Source organism: Narcine bancroftii, chromosome 1 (genome assembly GCF_036971445.1).
Source record: "Narcine bancroftii isolate sNarBan1 chromosome 1, sNarBan1.hap1, whole genome shotgun sequence".
In the NCBI taxonomy this organism is placed as follows: domain Eukaryota; kingdom Metazoa; phylum Chordata; class Chondrichthyes; order Torpediniformes; family Narcinidae; genus Narcine; species Narcine bancroftii.
The window spans coordinates 485,022,989-485,040,027 of NC_091469.1; the positions used below are offsets into that span (position 1 = coordinate 485,022,989).

General features: G+C 48.2%; 1 protein-coding gene across 6 annotated transcripts in view; it reads left to right on the forward strand.

Moving 5' to 3' along the window:
* Positions 1–17,039, forward strand: part of plcd1a (phospholipase C, delta 1a) — a 243,269-nt gene that overhangs the window by 71,896 nt on the left and 154,334 nt on the right. For 3 of the 6 annotated variants that reach the window (XM_069914931.1, XM_069914936.1, XM_069914934.1), the window contains one exon: positions 10,890–11,010. In XM_069914931.1, coding sequence (XP_069771032.1) covers positions 10,890–11,010 — 121 coding nt within the window. Of the gene's footprint in view, positions 1–9,313; positions 9,356–10,889; positions 11,011–11,298; positions 11,542–17,039 lie in introns of those variants that run through there. The other 3 variants (XM_069914932.1, XM_069914937.1, XM_069914938.1) reach the window with 3 other exon arrangements.

Below are 17,039 nucleotides of genomic sequence, written 5' to 3' on the forward strand. Positions count from 1 at the left end.
AGTCACAAATGTTGTTACGTCTCTGGATTCTGGGTCCAGCTCTAATTGATGATAGCCTCATTTTAAATCAATTTTTGAGAATATCTTACTGGTAGTTAACTCTTGAAGTATTTTCTCCACTGTTGGTATAGGGTGTCGTTCTCGAATTATAGTTTCATTGGCCATCCTCATATCTACACACAGTCTTATGTCGCCATTTGGTTTGGGCACAATCACTATTGGGCTGACCCATTGTGTCGAATGTTCCACAGGTTCAATAATGTCTTGCGCGATCAACTCTTTAATTTTGGCTTCGACTCTCCCACGAAGTCCAAACGGAGTTCTGCGCACCGGTTGCGCCTTGGGTTTGACCGTTTTGTCCACCACTAGCTTTAGTTGTTGACCTTTCAGCTTTCCTACTCCCTGGAAAACTGCGGGGAATTCTTGCTTCATATCCTTGTATGACTGAACTGAATTGACATGAGCTCCAATATGAAGTATTGCCAGGTCTTGCGCTGTGCGTCTACTCAGCAATGGTTCTCCCCTCTCGTCTATGACAACAAACTCTGCTTCGGTGTACTTATCACCAGCTTCAACAGTTGCAGTAAAACATCCAATGGTCTGCAATAGCTTGGTTGCTGTGTATGGATACAGTTTCTTGGAGCACTTCTTTGATGTACAGATGATCTTTTTCCTTTTCAATTTCTCCCATAAATGTCAGTCAATTACATTACTGTCACTGCCTGAGTCTACAATGACCTGAACTGTCACACCACCAATTATCACTGGGACCTTCTCATGATGTACATCATTCAATGTAACTTGATAATATCTCTGTCCATCCTGGTTGTCATCATCATCGTCACTTTCTGGGTCACCGTCTATATGGCGAATAGTGTCTTTCTTTCCAGGATACTTTCCTTTCCCCCAAGCTTTGCCTTTGGAAGCTGTGCTCTTCCCCTTCTGGTCTGCATAGGACTTGCTTTTGCACTTCTTTGCAAAGTGGTCCTTACCTCCGCACTTTCTCCAAACTTTGCCTTTTGCTGGGCAGCATGGGTCTTTTCCAAAATGACCTCTGTTTCCACATCGATAACACTCCACGTCATGTGTCGGCGTATATCTTGGCTGTTTATGGCGATGCGAGAGCCTCTTAACTTGCTGGCTTGAGTTGTCCTTCAGGGTCATGGTATGAAATTGCCCCTCAAAAGCCTCTAATGCAGCAGCAATGGTTAAAGCATCGGTGAGTTCCAACTCACTCCCTTTTTCCAAGCAGACGTCTCCTGAGCTTGTCTGATCTGCAGTGCTGCACGACTTGATCCAATAATTGGTTGTCCAAATCAGCTGCCATGTAATTGCATCCAACAGCCAGCTGTCGCAATCTCGTCACGTACTAAGCAATCGTTTCTCCATCTTCTTGTTTCGTTCTCCGAAACAAATGGCGTTGAAATGTAGCATTCGGTGTCACTACATAGTGTGCATTCAATGCATCAACGGCTTTCTGGTATTCATCCTTCCTTCATGTCTTCAAAAGTGTTTTAAAAGTTTCCCGAACTGCGGGTCCTGCGGTGAAAAGAAATAACGCCCTCCTCTGCGCTTTTTGTTCCACCGTACCACTATCCAGAAATAGGCCACGACTGTTGGCGTAAGCTTCAAATTCTTCCAGCCATGCCTTCCACTTCACACTCACAGTGCTTGCATCACCCGTCGGGTCAAAATGAGGAACACCTCGAAGTGTTAGAAAGTCAGCTTCTGCGCCTGCCATGAGGAAACTTTTCAGCCCAAAGCCACCGATTCAAAAATCAAAATGCTTATCACATTGAAGTTCCAAAATGTTGTTGTTTTAATCCTCGTCGCCAATGTCACATTTGTGGCCCGAAATGTGAAGTTAATAACACTACTACCGCAGGTTTTACCAGTTAAATATCTCCTTGTCTTTATTCTCCAATTTTCATTGTTTCTCCATTTCGCGCTCTTCTCTCTCTCTCATACCATCTGACTTCCGGTCAGGTGAATACATCTCATGCATATTCATTATCATGACAGCCTTCATTAGTCGGGGAATTGAGTTCAGGAACCATGCAGCTCTATAAAATTCTGGTTCAACCACACTTAGAGTATTGCGTTCAGTTCTGGTCGCCTCATTACAGGAAGGATGTTCTGTAGATGATTTGGAAAGTTGCAGAGGAAGTTCACCAGGATGCTGTCGGGATTAGAGAAGATCTCATAAGAAGTAAGGCCAACTGAACAAGGGTCTTTCCCTTTGGAGCGACAAAGGGTGAGAGGTGACCTAGTCGAGGTGTTTAAGATTTGAGGGGCCAGCATATTTTTCCTGGGGCATAAACAGCAAATACCAGAGGACATCGGTTTAAGGTGAGTGGAGGAAAGTTTAGGGGAGCTGTCAGAGGTAGATTTTGTACTCAGAGAGTGGTGGGTGCATTCAATGAATTGCTGGGGATGGTGGAGTGAATTGCTGGGGATGGTGGAGGCCGGTTCAATAGGGACATTCAAAAGACTCTTGGACAGGCACATGGATGCAAGAAAAATAGATTATGGGCGAGAGGTAGGTAAAAGTTAGATTGTTGTGGAGTCGGTTTCCATACGACTATACACTGGTCAAAATGGAGCTGCTGTAATGGTAGCAGCTGCAGACCTGGGAGTGCAGGGTCCTACTGCCTGGTCCTGAGCCAAAAGGCTCTGAACAGACTTTAAATAGCCTGTAAAAGGAACCAACAGTGCTTTTTAAAAATCCCGCGGCCAAAGAATTCTGTGGCCAAGCTAGCGGCACCTGTGTTCGCTGGTACCCACAAGTGGTTGCAGACTCTGGGGGGGGGGGCAGTGGACCAGTGCAGGGCACCAGAAAAGGGGCTAACACCCCTTTTGAGAAGGAGAAGAATAGGAGCTGATCCGACGCAAATGGTGACCACAGCAGTGGACCAGCGAGGGGCTTAGAAACTGAAGGACCCACACAGACTGTAGGCTGTTGGAAACTGGCTCATGGGAACCAGGTATCGGAACCGGAATTCTAGAGGGTGCTGAGAGCATGAAGGGATCCCAAAGGGCTTTGGGTGTTGAAGGCTTCATGATTGCATCAGAGGCTTGGATCTAGAGCTTGGGCTACCAATGGATGGAACAGGAGTTTGTGGAGTTGCTGGAGGTGAATTCACAGACTCTCGGTGTCTCTGAAGAGACTCTCTTTTGCTTCTCTTTCTCCTATTGTTATGGGAACCCGGCAATGCTCTTGGTGACTCACCCTTAAGGTAGACACAAGTTGAAGTCTTCTTCTTCTTTGGCTTGGCTTCGCGGACGAAGATTTATGGAGAGGGTAAAATGTCCACGTCAGCTGCAGGCTCGTTGGTGGCTGACAAGTCCGATGCGGGACAGGCAGACACGGTTGCAGCGGTTGCAGGGGAAAATTGGTTGGTTGGGGTTGGGTGTTGGGTTTTTCCTCCTTTGCCTTTTGTCAGTGAGGTGGGCTCTGCGGTCTTCTTCAAAGGAGGTTGCTGCCCACCAAACTGTGAGGCGCCAAGATGCACGGTTTGAGGCGATATCAGCCCACTGGCGGTGGTCAATGTGGCAGGCACCAAGAGATTTCTTTAGGCAGTCCTTGTACCTTTTCTTTGGTACACCTCTGTCACGGTGGCCAGTGGAGAGCTTACTATATAACACGATCTTGGGAAGGCGATGGTCCTCCATTCTGGAGGCGTGACCCACCCAGCGCAGCTGGATCTTCAGCAGCGTGGACTCGATGCTGTCGACCTCTGCCATCTCGAGTACTTCGACGTTAGGGATGAAAGCGCTCCAATGAATGTTGAGGATGGAGCGGAGACAACGCTGGTGGAAGCGTTCTAGGAGCCGTAGATGATGCCGGTAGAGGACCCATGATTCGGAGCCGAACAGGTGTGTGGGTATGACAACGGCTCTGTATACGCTTATCTTTGTGAGGTTTTTCAGTTGGTTGTTTTTCCAGACTCTTTTGTGTAGTCTTCCAAAGGCGCTATTTGCCTTGGCGAGTCTGTTGTCTATCTCGTTGTCGATCCTTGCATCTGATGAAATGGTGCAGCCGAGATAGGTAAACTGGTTGACCGATTTGAGTTTTGTGTGCCCGATGGAGATGTGGGGGGGCTGGTAGTCATGGTGGGGAGCTGGCTGATGGAGGACCTCAGTTTTCTTCAGGCTGACTTCCAGGCCAAACATTTTGGCAGTTTCCGCAAAACAGGACGTCAAGCGCTGAAGAGCTGGCTCTGAATGGGCAACTAAAGCGGCATCGTCTGCAAAGAGTAGTTCACGGACAAGTTGCTCTTGTGTCTTGGTGTGAGCTTGCAGGCGCCTCAGATTGAAGAGACTGCCATCCGTGCGGTACCAGATGTAAACAGCGTCTTCATTGTTGAGGTCTTTCATGGCTTGGTTCAGCATCATGCTGAAGAAGATTGAAAAGAGGGTTGGTGCGAGAACACAGCCTTGCTTCACGCCATTGTTAATGGAGAAGGGTTCAGAGAGCTCATTGCTGTATCTGACCCGACCTTGTTGGCCTTCGTGATGCCACCATCATCACCCTGTACAAAAACAAAGGCGAGAAATCAGACTGCTCAAACTACAGGGGAATCACGCTGCTCTCCATTGCAGGCAAAATCTTCGCTAGGATTCTCCTAAATAGAATAATACCTAGTGTCGCTGAGAATATTCTCCCAGAATCACAGTGCGGCTTTCGTGCAAACAGAGGAACTACTGACATGGTCTTTGCCCTCAGACAGCTCCAAGAAAAGTGCAGAGAACAAAACAAAGGACTCTACATCACCTTTGTTGACCTCACCAAAGCCTTTGACACCGTGAGCAGGAAAGGGCTTTGGCAAATACTAGAGCGCATCGGATGCTCCCCCAAAGTTCCTCAACATGATTATCCAACAAGTTGAAGTATATCATGTATAATTTATTTTTAATGTATTATTACGTGACGATAAAAGGAACCTTTAAAAGGAAACTCTGTACAACATCAAAGGGCCAAAGGTCCTTTCCTGGGCTGTAATGTTCCATGTTCTACCAACCCTGTGGTGCTATGGATACTGAGAACCTTAAATTCTTTTGCTGCTTCACCACAATCACTAGTTTCTGGTCAGGAATAAAGTACTCCAGTTGCTCTTGCTTGGATACCACACTTCACACTTTGGATTGGGATTTTGGTTAGAAATCCCTATTATTAGGCACATGAATAGCATGAAAACTTTTATAGGCATTTCGAAAAGAGAAAGTTTATTGCCATTGTACATATACACCAAGATTCTGACTCGCTGCAGACAGACAAGTACTTAGGGAGAAGGTTTTTTAAAAAAACTACAAACTACAATAAATGAAAAGACAAGAGAGAGAGGACAAATAAAAGCTCCTTGCAGACAGAGAGCAACCGGGAGGGAACCTACGTAGGCACGGGGAAAGCATACAATCCCCTTACAGACAGCATCAGATTTGAACCCGGATCCCAGATGTGATAAGAGCATCAGTGGTTCTCAACCTTTCCGTTCACAGACCACCTGAAGCAATCCCTATGCCATAGGTGCTCTGTGATCAGTGAGGGATTGCTTCAGGTGACATGTGAGTGGAGAGAAAAACGTTTGAAAGTCACTGCTCTTCCCCATGCAATAAAGGTGCCAAATGTCTTCTTCACTATCTTGTCCACCCGAACACCTACTGACACTGGACCACAATTTTTTTTTCAAAAGGTTTGCTTCCTCAAAAGAGTGGTTTCCCAAATGTTTTCTTTCCACTCACAGACCACCTTAAGTAATCCCTATGCCGAAGGTCCTCTGTGGTTAGTAAGGAAATGGAAAGAAAACGTTTGGGAAACCACTGCCCTAACTGTTCGGCCCAATAGCAGGCAGATTATCAAGCGATTTGTGGGTGTTTGCTGTAGGAGTCTTACCGAATTACAACAGTGAGCTGGGGCTCAGGACAGATGTAGGTTTTCCAGGATTTCCTCAAAGAGACACACCCAGAGGTAACTAATAATCCAGAAATGTTGCATTTGCTGGATATCTGGAATTTTTTTTAAAATATGGAACGTACTGGTCAGACCCCACTTGGAGTATCGTGCTCAGCTCTGGTCGCCTCAGTGCTGGAAGGATGTGGAAGCCATCGATAGGGCACGGAGGAGATTTACCAGAATGATGCCTAGATTAGGGAGCAGGCCTTATGAAAACAAGTTGAGTGAACTCGGCCTTTTCTCCTTGGAGCCATGGAGGATGAGAGGTGACCTGATAGGGGTGTATAAGAGGCATTGATTGTGTGGATAGTCAGAGGCTTTTTCCCAGGGATGAAATAGTCGCCACAAAAGGACACGGGTTTAAGGGGTTGGAGAGTAAGTACAGGGGAGATGTCGAGGTATGTTTTTTATACAGAGAGTGGTGGTTGTATAGAATGGGCTACCAGCAACGGTGGAAACGATAGGATCTTTTAAGGTACTTTTGAATACATACATGGAGCTAAGAAAAATAGAGGGTTATGGGTAATTTCTAAGGTAGGGACATGTTCGACATGACTTTGAGGACCGAAGGGCCTGTATTATGCTGTAGGTTTCCTATGTTTCTAATACTGGAGATAGGCCTGAAGAGAAACAGAGATGATGTTCAAGGACATTAGAACAAAAGGGACCTATACTGCATTGACTGCCTACGATGTCAGCTGTTTATGAGCACAGAACAGGAGTCAGCCATCTAGCCCATTGACCCTGCCTCACCTTTCACAAGATCGTGGATGATCTAGCCAAGGACTCAGCTCCAGTTACCCGCCCTCTCCCCATAGCCCTTAATTTCCCAACCGTGCCAAAATCCATCTAACTGACTTTAATGAGGCAGTATCCACTGCTTCCTCAGGCCGAGAATTCCACAGATTCACCTCCCTCTGTGAGAAACAGTTCCCCTCCATATACATCCTAAATGTAATCCCTTTCGTCTTGAGGTTATGTCCCCTGCTTCTAGTCTTAACTGCCAGTGGAAACAACATTCCTACCTCTATCTTGTCCATCAAACTGTATGGTTTTATAAGATCCCCTCTCCTTCTTCTGAACTCCAATGAGTATAGTCACAGCTGACCTAATCTCTCCTCACAGAAGCTGCCCGGCCTGTTGAGTAATTTTCCTTTGGTGAGAAACACGAACGCTAATAGAAGCTGAAATCTTGAGAAAGCAAATAGCTATTGAAATGAATGGAATTGATTTGTTTATTGGGCACTCTGTATGGGTCTGAACCCAAGCTTCCTCTCACCACTTAACTCCCCAATCATTCCTACACAGACATGCCTGTTCCCAGCCTCGTCCATTGTCAGGGTGTCGACACTAGAGAACCATAGAACATTACAGCACAGAAAACAGGTTCTTCACCCTTCTAGACTGTGCTGAACAATTATTCTGCCTTGACCCACTGACCTGCATCCACTCCATCACCCTCACTACCTGTCCAAATTTTTGTTGAATGTGAGAATTGAGCCCGCCTTCACTACTTCAGCTGGCAGCTTGTTCCACATCCCCACCACTCTCTGTGTGAAGAGGTTCCCCCTCATATTCCCCCTAAAGTTTTCTCCGTTCACTATTAACTCAGATCCTCTGGTTTGTATCTCACCCAACCTCAATGGAAAAACCGAGTTGAATCTATTCTATCTTTACCCCTCAAAATGTTATATACCTGCATCAAATCTCCCCTCATTCTTCTGTGCTCCAGGAAATAAAGTCCTAATCTCTTTAACCCCGTATCTCAGTTCCTGAAGTTCTGGCAACATCTTAGTAAATTTTCTCTGCACTCTTTCTGTCTTATTGATACCTTTTCTGTAGTTAGGTGACCAAAACTACACAAAGTATTCACCAATGTCTTATACAACTTTACCATAACATCCCAACTCAATACTTTGATTTATGAAGTCCAATATGCCAAAAGCTCTCTTTACAACCCTACCTACCTGTGACGCTACTTTCAGAGAATGATGTATCTGCATTCCCAGACCTCTCTGTTCTACCACACTCTTCAATGTCCTACAATTTACCGTGTATGTCCTACCTTGGTTTGTCCTTCCAAAATGCAGCACCTCACACTAAACTCCATCTGCCTCTTTTTTTGCAGCTCATTTTTCCAGCTGGTCCAGATCCCTCTGCAAGCTTTGAAAACCTTCTTCGCTGTCCACAACGCCTCCAATCTTAGTGTCATCTGCAAACCTGCTGATGCAATCATCCACCACTACTCTCTGGCTTCTCCCATCCAGCCATTGTCAAATCCAGTTTACTTCTTCACCATGAATACCTAGTGTCTGAACCTTCCTGACTAACGTCCCATGTAGACAACATCTACAGCCTTTCCTTTGTCAACTTTCCTGGTAACCTCCTTGAAAAACTCTATAAGATTGGTTAAACACAATCTACCATGCACAAAGCCATGTTGACGATCCCTATCAGCCCCTGGCTATCCAAATAATTGTATATCTGATCTTTTAGAAAACTTACAAATGTAAACCTGAAGAATAGTTTATCCTGAATAGCCTTAAACCTAATGAAATGAGGAGCATAAACTAAGGAGCAGAAATGGGCTATACAACCCAGCAAGTCTGAACATAGAACATTCCAGCACAGTACAGGCCCTTCAGCCCACCACATTGTGCCAACCAATGTAAACCTACTCCACAACCATCTAATCCTTCACCTCCTCATACCCGTCACCCTCTACTTTTCTTACATCCATGACACTATTGTACCAGCCTCCATCACCAACCCTTGCAATGCATTCCAGGTACTCACCACACTCTGTATAAAACACTTAACCTTTGACCTCCCTAACCCTTTTCTCCACTTATCTTAAACCAATGTCCTCTGGTGTTTGCTATTGTTTCCCCAGGAAACAGATGCTGACTGACCACCCTATCTAAGTCCCTCATAATCTTGTAGACCTCTATTAAGTCACCACTTATCCTTCGACACTACAAAGTCAAGCTTGCTTCACAAGACACATTTTCCAATCCAGGCAACATCCCGGTAAATTTCCTCTTTAAGGCTTCTATCAAATTAATTTTCTAAACCCCACCCCCATCATGTTTCAGTTTCTATCTCTCCTTTAACTACTCCAATACTTTTTTACCCTCCCCTCCCCCCAGTTCCCCGTGGTGTCCACCTCTCACACCTTCTGACCTATCTCCTTTTCCCCACCCCCTGCTTCTTTCGCCTTCTATAACATCAACCCTCCCTCCCTTCCTGTAGCTTTGGTAAATGGTTGACTGACTGTTTCTTGCCATGCATCTGTTTGACCTTCCAGCAATTCTTTGCGCAATACAGAAATGTGCTGGAGAAACTCAGCGGGTCCCTCAACATCTGCAGGAAGGAATGTTTTGGGGCCTGGCCCTTCATCAGGTATAAACAAAAACAGACAGGCATCTGAATAAAAGGATGGGGGAGGGGGAGAGAGGAGAGGAAATAGCGAGAGAGGGAGGGAGGGAGAAAGGAGAGGACAAGCTAACAGGTTAAAGGAGGGAGGGTAGAAAGGAAAGAAGCTGTGATGGGGAGAGGACAGAGGGTCTCTGAAAGGAGAGGGAAGGGAATGTGTGGGAGCTATGGAAAGGCAGAGGATAGGGAAAGAGAGAGAGGAGGGGGGTCAATGAAATTTGTTAAGTAGATATTAATGCCATCTGGTTGGGGAGTGCCCAAACTTAATATCTGAGGGTGGCCTGTGTTTGGCCCTGCATGAAGCCATAGAACATTCCAGCCCATGTTAGCGTGGGAATGTTAACCATAACTTCCTGTGAACGCTGCATGACCTGCTGAGTTTCTCCAGCACGCTTATCCATTGCACTACAACCCCAGCATCTACATACTTTCCTTATCCTTCTAACTACACCTCTGCTTCCATAATATAGAACAGTACAGCACAATACAGGCCCTTCGGCCCACAATGTGGTGCTGACCTTTAGACCCTGCCTCCCACATCACCCTCCACTTTAAATTCCTCCATATGCTTGTCTGGTCATCTCTTGAAATTCACCACTGTACCTGTCTCTTCCACTGCCCCAGATAGTGCATTCCACACACCAACCACTCTGGGTTAGGGCTCCTCTAATATCTCCCCTAAAATTTCCCACCCATTACCTTCAAGCCACGCCCTCTTGTATTGAGCAGTGGTGCCCTGGGAAGAAGGTGTAGGCTGTCCACTCTATGTATTCCTCTTAATATCTTGTATACTGTTGGGCACTACCAGTTGCCCCAATAATTGCGGAGACAAAGACTGATAGGCTTCATTATACAAGAGAATGCTGGCCCGGGTTAAGGCTAGGGAAAATGAGGAGAGGGAGAGGGGACTCAACCTTTATGGCCTGGGGAGACCAGGGAGGAGTCAAGGAAAGGATATCACCAGGAGGGCGGGCCAGCCAGTGCACACAACCATATCAGGACTATCATGTCACCTCTCATCCTCCTCCTCTCCAAAGAGTAAAGCCCTAGCTCCCTTCATCTCAGCTCATAATGCACACCCCCTAAACCAGGTAACATCCTGGTAAATCTCTGCACCCTTTCCAAAGCTTCCATATCTTTCCTATAATGAGCATTGGACACAATATTCCAAATGTGGTTTAAGCAGAATTTTGTAGAGCTCCATCATTACCTTGCGGCTCTTCAATTCAATCCTTGACCTATGAAAGTTAACACCCCATAAGCTTTCTGAACGACCCTGTCTACCTGTGAGGCAACTTTCAGGGATCAATGGATCCATGGGCTCCTCCACAAGACCAGGAATCCTGCTATGAACTTGGTTCCCTTCTACACCCCCCGTCCCCGTCCGTGCGCTGTGGACGACAACCTGTGATCGCTGTCAGCCTTCGCCGTGGATGCTCTAACGTTCCCGTTTTTCTCTCTCTCCCCCCCCCCCCCCCTCCTCAACTGGTCGCACCTGCAGCCCCCCCCCCCTCCACCAAGTCGGGCAAACGGACGGGAAGTTGGACTCGGGGCGATGAGGTCCTTCTTCGCCGCTCGCCGTGTTCGCCTCTGGGCGAAAGGACAGACGTTCGGCTGGCAGAGTAAATACCAAATGGACTTGTTGGGGGCACGAACGGGGGGTGGGGGGGGATCGGGGGGTGGGGGGGGTGGGGGGGGGGTGGGGGGGGGTGGGGGGGGTCGGGGGTGGGGGGGGGTCGGGGGGTGGGCTGACCCGGCGTTTGGATGGAGAGGGGACGCGCGGGGGACGTGAGAAAAATGCCTTTGGGACGATCGCTGCAAGTGCGCTGGGGCTTGGAGTTTGACGGAGGGAGGAGCCGTCAGCGGGGGCTGGTCCCGGACAGATGGGCAGGAAAGCGTTCGGGGAGGGAGTTGCCAGTAGACAGTGCGGCGTTACAAGTCCGGAGGCTGGCCAAACCTCCCCGCTCTCCCTCTCTCCCCGCGTCTTCAGGAGCTCCCACCTTGAGGAGACCTCTCGTCCATTCCCCCCTCCCCTCATCCCCCTCCCTCCCCCTTCCCTTCTCTTCTCCAGCGGCCGATTGGGAATTTGGGGGCAAAACTCGTTTCGGGATAGAAGACAAATCAACGAAGCGGCGAGGAGATGGAATGTAACGGTAGGTCAAGAGGAAAGGGAGAAAGGGAGAGGGAGAGGGAGAGAGAGAGAGAAGGAGAGAGAGAGAGAAGGATCTGCCTTCAGTTCGCCGCCGCGGAGTGGGAGAAGGAACATCGTGGCTTTGAACTCCGCTGCTCTGCCCCGCGGGGGGAGGGACCGTCCCGGCGGCCACTGCCAGCGTGCGATTGGGATTTGTTCTCCTTCATTGATTTGCGCCTTTCTGAATCGTGCGTGTCCCGTGACACGAGGGTAGGAAACTCCGGGGTGGAACCCAGGGGGAGAAACGGAGGTGTGGAAGCAGACGGGAGAAACAGAGGGGACGGAAAAGGGTTGAAACAGAAGGTTGGAAACCAGGGGTAGAAACAGGGATGGGAGCAGAGGGGTGGGAACAGGCTAGGAACAGAGGGGTGGGAAGAGGGATGGGAACAGAGGGGTGGGAACAGGCTAGGAACAGAGGGGTGGGAACAGGGATGGGAACAGAGGGGTGGGAACAGGCTAGGAACAGAGGGGTGGGAACAGGGATGGGAACAGAGGGGTGGGAACAGGGATGGGAACAGAGGGGTGGGAACAGGCATGGGAACAGAGGGGTGGGAACAGGGATGGGAACAGAGGGGTGGGAACAGAGGGGTGGGAAGAGGGATGGGAACAGAGGGGTGGGCACAGGCTAGGAACAGAGGGGTGGGAACAGGGATAGGAACAGAGAGGTGGGAACAGGCTAGGAACAGAGGGGTGGGAACAGGCTAGGAACAGAGGGGTGGGAACAGGGATGGGAACAGAGGGGTGGGAACAGGGATAGGAACAGGGGTGGAAATGAGAGGTGACAGGATAGGAACAGAGGGGTTGGAACAGGGATGGGAACAGAGGGGTTGGAACAGGGATAGGAGCAGGGGTGGAAATGAGAGGTGACAGGATAGGAACAGAGGTGTGGGAACAGGGATAGGAGCAGAGGGGTAGAGATCAGGGATAGGAACAGAGGGGTGGAAACAGAGGTGGGAACAGGATAGGAACAGGGGGTTGGGAACAGGGATAGGAACAGAGGGGTGGAAACAGAGGTGGGAACAGGATAGGAACAGGGGGTTGGGAACAGGGATAGGAACAGAGGGGTGGAAACAGAGGTGGGAACAGGATAGGAACAGGGGGTTGGGAACAGGGATAGGAACAGAAAGGTGGGAACAGAATAGGAACAGAGGCATGGGAACAGAGAGGTGGGAACAGGGATAGGAGCAGAGGTGTGGGAACAGGGATAGGAGCAGAGGGGATGGAACAGAGGGGTTGGAACAGAGAGGTGGGAACAGAATAGGAACAGAGGCGTAGGAATAGAGGGTTGGGAACAGGGAAAGGAACAGAAAGTTGGAAACAAGGATAGGAACAGAGGGGTTGAAACAGAGGGGAAGAGGCAGCTCTTAGTTCTGGCATTGCAGGTGTCTTTCTTTGGAGGGGTGTGGTTAAAATCTTACCTATTTCACGTTCTCTTAGCTGCTTGTGTCAGCCAGAAGGGGAGCAACCTCCACCTTCCTCAACACAGTGCTGTCCTGGGCTCCCTGTCACGCCTCTTGTTTCTCTCAACATTTTTCTCTGCATTTCAGAGCCTTTCCTTTCTGTTTTGGTCAGGCAGCAGACTCGTGTGCAGGCGTTCAACTCTGATTAGGGAGTGAGATCAGTGCAAGAGGCCATTCGTCCCATCATAGCTGCGCGGCGGCGGGGGGGGGGGGGGGAAGGCTCAGTCCAATTCTAGCCCCCTGAGGTCTCCTTGCCATTAGCTGTTTAATTCCTATCAGGTTGGACACCTGCTTCTGCCCTCAACGCAACTTGATTCTTGTACTTCAACACCTTGCATGCTTTAAGAAAAACAGCAGACTTTAGAAGCTCCAACCACTCCCTGGATGAAATTGATCCACACCCACTCCATTTCTCTCTCTCTCCCCTCCCTTCTCTCTCCCCTCCCTTCTCTCTCCCCCTCTCTAAGCATAATTACTGTTGAATACCTGTATATTAAGATGGAGCTGTCTATGTGTAATCATTTGTAACAGCAAGCAATTAGAAAGACAAGTATTTCATTTAATATTCATTATCAGAAGGCAGGAAACAAGGAGGTAAAGATGTATTTTACCTCAGTTATTCAAGTAAAAACAGTGCTGGAGAAACTCAGCTGGTCAAACAAAGTATTGTGTCTTTACTTCAACCACAGTGTTTGCAGATTCATGTTTTACTCCAGTTATGCTGAGAATGTACCTAGAGGATTGTAAACAATTTTGGTCTCCTTGCCCACAGTAAGGGTGTAATTGACATTGAGGCAATGCACGAAAGATTCACCAGACTAGGAATGAAGGAGATACGAGTGACTGCAGCCACAGACTATCTATGGAATGGCTGAGCTGGTTCGATGGGCTGGATGGCCTAATTCTGCATCTGCCTCTCGTAGTTGTCAGCCTTTCGAGCAGCATCAGTGGTTGAAAAAGAATGGCCGACGTTTTGGCATTAACGTAGAAATGCTGGAGGAACTCAGCTGGTCTCACAGCGTCCACAGGAGGCAAAGATGTTTCGGGCCTGAGCCCTTCCTCAAGGTATGAGTAAAAAGCAGGCAGGCGCCTGAATTAACAGGCTGGGGGAGAAGGAAAGAAAGGGCAGGGGGAAGAGTAGAGACCAACAGACAAAAGGTGTTCATTGGATATGGATGGGAGGACAGGAGAGGAAAAAGTGAGGACTGTTAGGGTTAGGGCCAATCAATTCTCAGCTTTCTTCTCTCCTGTCTTCCTATCTATACTACACCTCTGCCTCCCTTTTCTTTTAACTTAGGTGCCTGAAGAAGGGCTCCAGCCTGAAACGTCAGTAACGTATCTTTACCTCCTGTGGACGCTGTGAGTCCGGCTGAGTTCCTCCAGCATTTCTGTGTTCTCACTGGTGTCACAGTGTCTGCAAACTTCTGTGTTTCATACTCTCGACATTTCAGGCCGGGATTCTTCTGGACTCATGATGCATCTTGATGAAGTGTTCTGGCCTGAACGTTTGACCATACTTTGTCTTCCACCAATGCTGTTTGACCGAATGGATGGTGGGTCCGTGTTGATGGTGAGAGTTTATTGTCATATGCATTTTATTGTCGTGATAAGAAAGTGATACCACACAAAATATTCTTTAGTCTACCATAAGATTCGCTATCAGCAGAAATTACAGTTGGAGAAAAGGAAGCAAAAGAGAGTCCCCTCGGAGTTACCGAGTGTCCGTGGATTCGCCTCCAGCGCTCCCGCGGCCTCTGCTGCACAGACTTTAGTCCAAATCATCAGGGACCCGAGCTCCAGATCCGAACCTCCGACACGATCAGGATGCACCCTCTCGCATCCCAGTTCCAATAGCGGGTGCCCCTTCAGCCAGTCTCGAGCCAGTCTCTAGCAGTCCCTTGGCCATAGTTGCTAGCAGGCCACGTGGGTTCCTCACCTCGGTCACCTCTGGGTTGTTCAGCCACAGAGCCCCTCACTGGGCCACCATCGTGGTCGCCGTCCTGTGGTTTGTCTCCTCTGATTCTCCTTCTCAAATGGGCATCGGGGGCGGGAGGATCTCTCCGTTTTCTGGTACCCTGTGCGAGTCCTCTGCTTCCCCAGAGTCTGCAACCCCTCATGGCCATTGCTGATCATAGGTGGCACCACTTTTGGCCCAGACCCCGCGGTGCAGGATTTTAAAACAAACCACCGTTGGATTCTTTAACAGGCCGTTTGAAGCCTGTACAGAGACAATGGCAGTCAGACTGTGCAGTTCGACCCTGCGAGGGGTGCGCCAAGTCTCTGTGAGTCTGTATCAGCGGCAGCGCTGATGTTACAGCAGCTCTGGCAGTACCACCATTTTGTTTTAATAGACAAACCAAAATTTTATACCGGTTCATGATGGTATAAATTAATCTACCATAATTTACCATTAGGGGGTGTCACGGTTGGCCTTGCGGTTAGCTCAATGCTTTTACAGCGACAGGGACTAGGGGTTCGAGTCCCACACTGTCTGTAGGGAGTTTGTACTTTCTCCCCTGTGTCTGTTTGGGCATCCCCCAGCAGTTCCAGTTTCCTCCCACCATTTCAAACATTCTGGGGGAGGGGTGGTGTATGTTAGTGGGGTGAAATTGAGCGGCATGGACTTGTGGGCCAAAATGGCCTGTTACTGTGCTGTATGTCTAAATTAAATTAAAAATGTTAAAAAAATGTCAAGGCACAAGCATGTAAGCTTACAAGTAAGCAATATAAATGTAAATATAAAATGATAGATAAATAAATGATAGGTGAACAAATTCTAGATAAATGACAGCACTTAAAGGCCTGAATACGCATGGGATTGTCTGATCTTGGAAGTTAAGCGGGCACAGGACTGGTCAGTAGTTGGAGGGGAGACTGCCCAGGAATACCAGGGGCTATAGGTTCCTGTGAGGGGCACTGAGCAAGTGGTGACTCTCTGTCTACTTTACGGTAGACAAAATTTAAAGAATTTCATATATGTTACATTCTAAATGTAGTGTTACGTGACAAGAATGGAACCTTTACCTTTCTAAATATCCATGGTTGCAGTTTGTGCAAGTAAAAAAAAGTCCCGTTTCAGTTCTGCGGACAGATCTTGGTATTCCTGGAGCAGGGTAACAGGCCTTTTTGAATCTCGAGCCCGTGTCAATTGACCTACAACCCCTGGTACATTTTAAAGGGTGGGAAAAAACCAGAGCCCCCGGGGTAAAAGGGATAAGCCCACGCAGTCATGAGGCGAACGTACAAACCCCTTACAAGCAGCACAGGATTTGAACCCAAGACCCGGTCGATGGCACTATAACAGCGCTGCACTAGCCACGCCGCACTTGATGGTTAAGGATCGGGTAGTTTGGGGAAGTTCAAGAGCCTGATAGGTGTTTGAGGTGAGATTAGGTAGACTAAGCCTGTACACCCTTGATTTGATGGAAAGAAGGGAGACTGCAATGAAACGTAGAAAATTCCACAGAGCTTGATGGCTCAAAGCAGGGATGGATTTTCCCACCACCACCCGCGGCAAAAGAATTTAGGACTAGCGTTCACAGAGTAAGTAAAGGGAATCCAGCACCATGGAGAATCGTTCCGAGAATGGTGACACTTTGTTTCTCTCGCCTGGAGAGCTGTGGCGGCTCAGTCACTGAATTCAGCAGTTGTTGGATTTCTGGGCATTCCCAGGATAAGGGGAGAAGGTGGAAGAATGATGGTGAGGTGGAAGATCAGGCACGATCTTGCTAATCAGTGGCGCAGTCTCAAAAATCCAAAAGGATTTTATTTCTTCAGCTTGTTTTCCCTGCAAAATAATGTGGTATAAAATTCAGCTGAGAATCTTGTGTCGGTGGTGAGCCTATTTTCACATGTGTAAGGGACTTCCTGCTTCTTGCCATCGAGCCCTGCAAGAATTCTCTGAGACCTCCTTTCATTCCATCAAATCAGGAGAATAAGGGCCTAGTCTACCCAATCTCTCCTCAAACAGCTATCGGGCTCTTGAACCTTCCTCTACTAC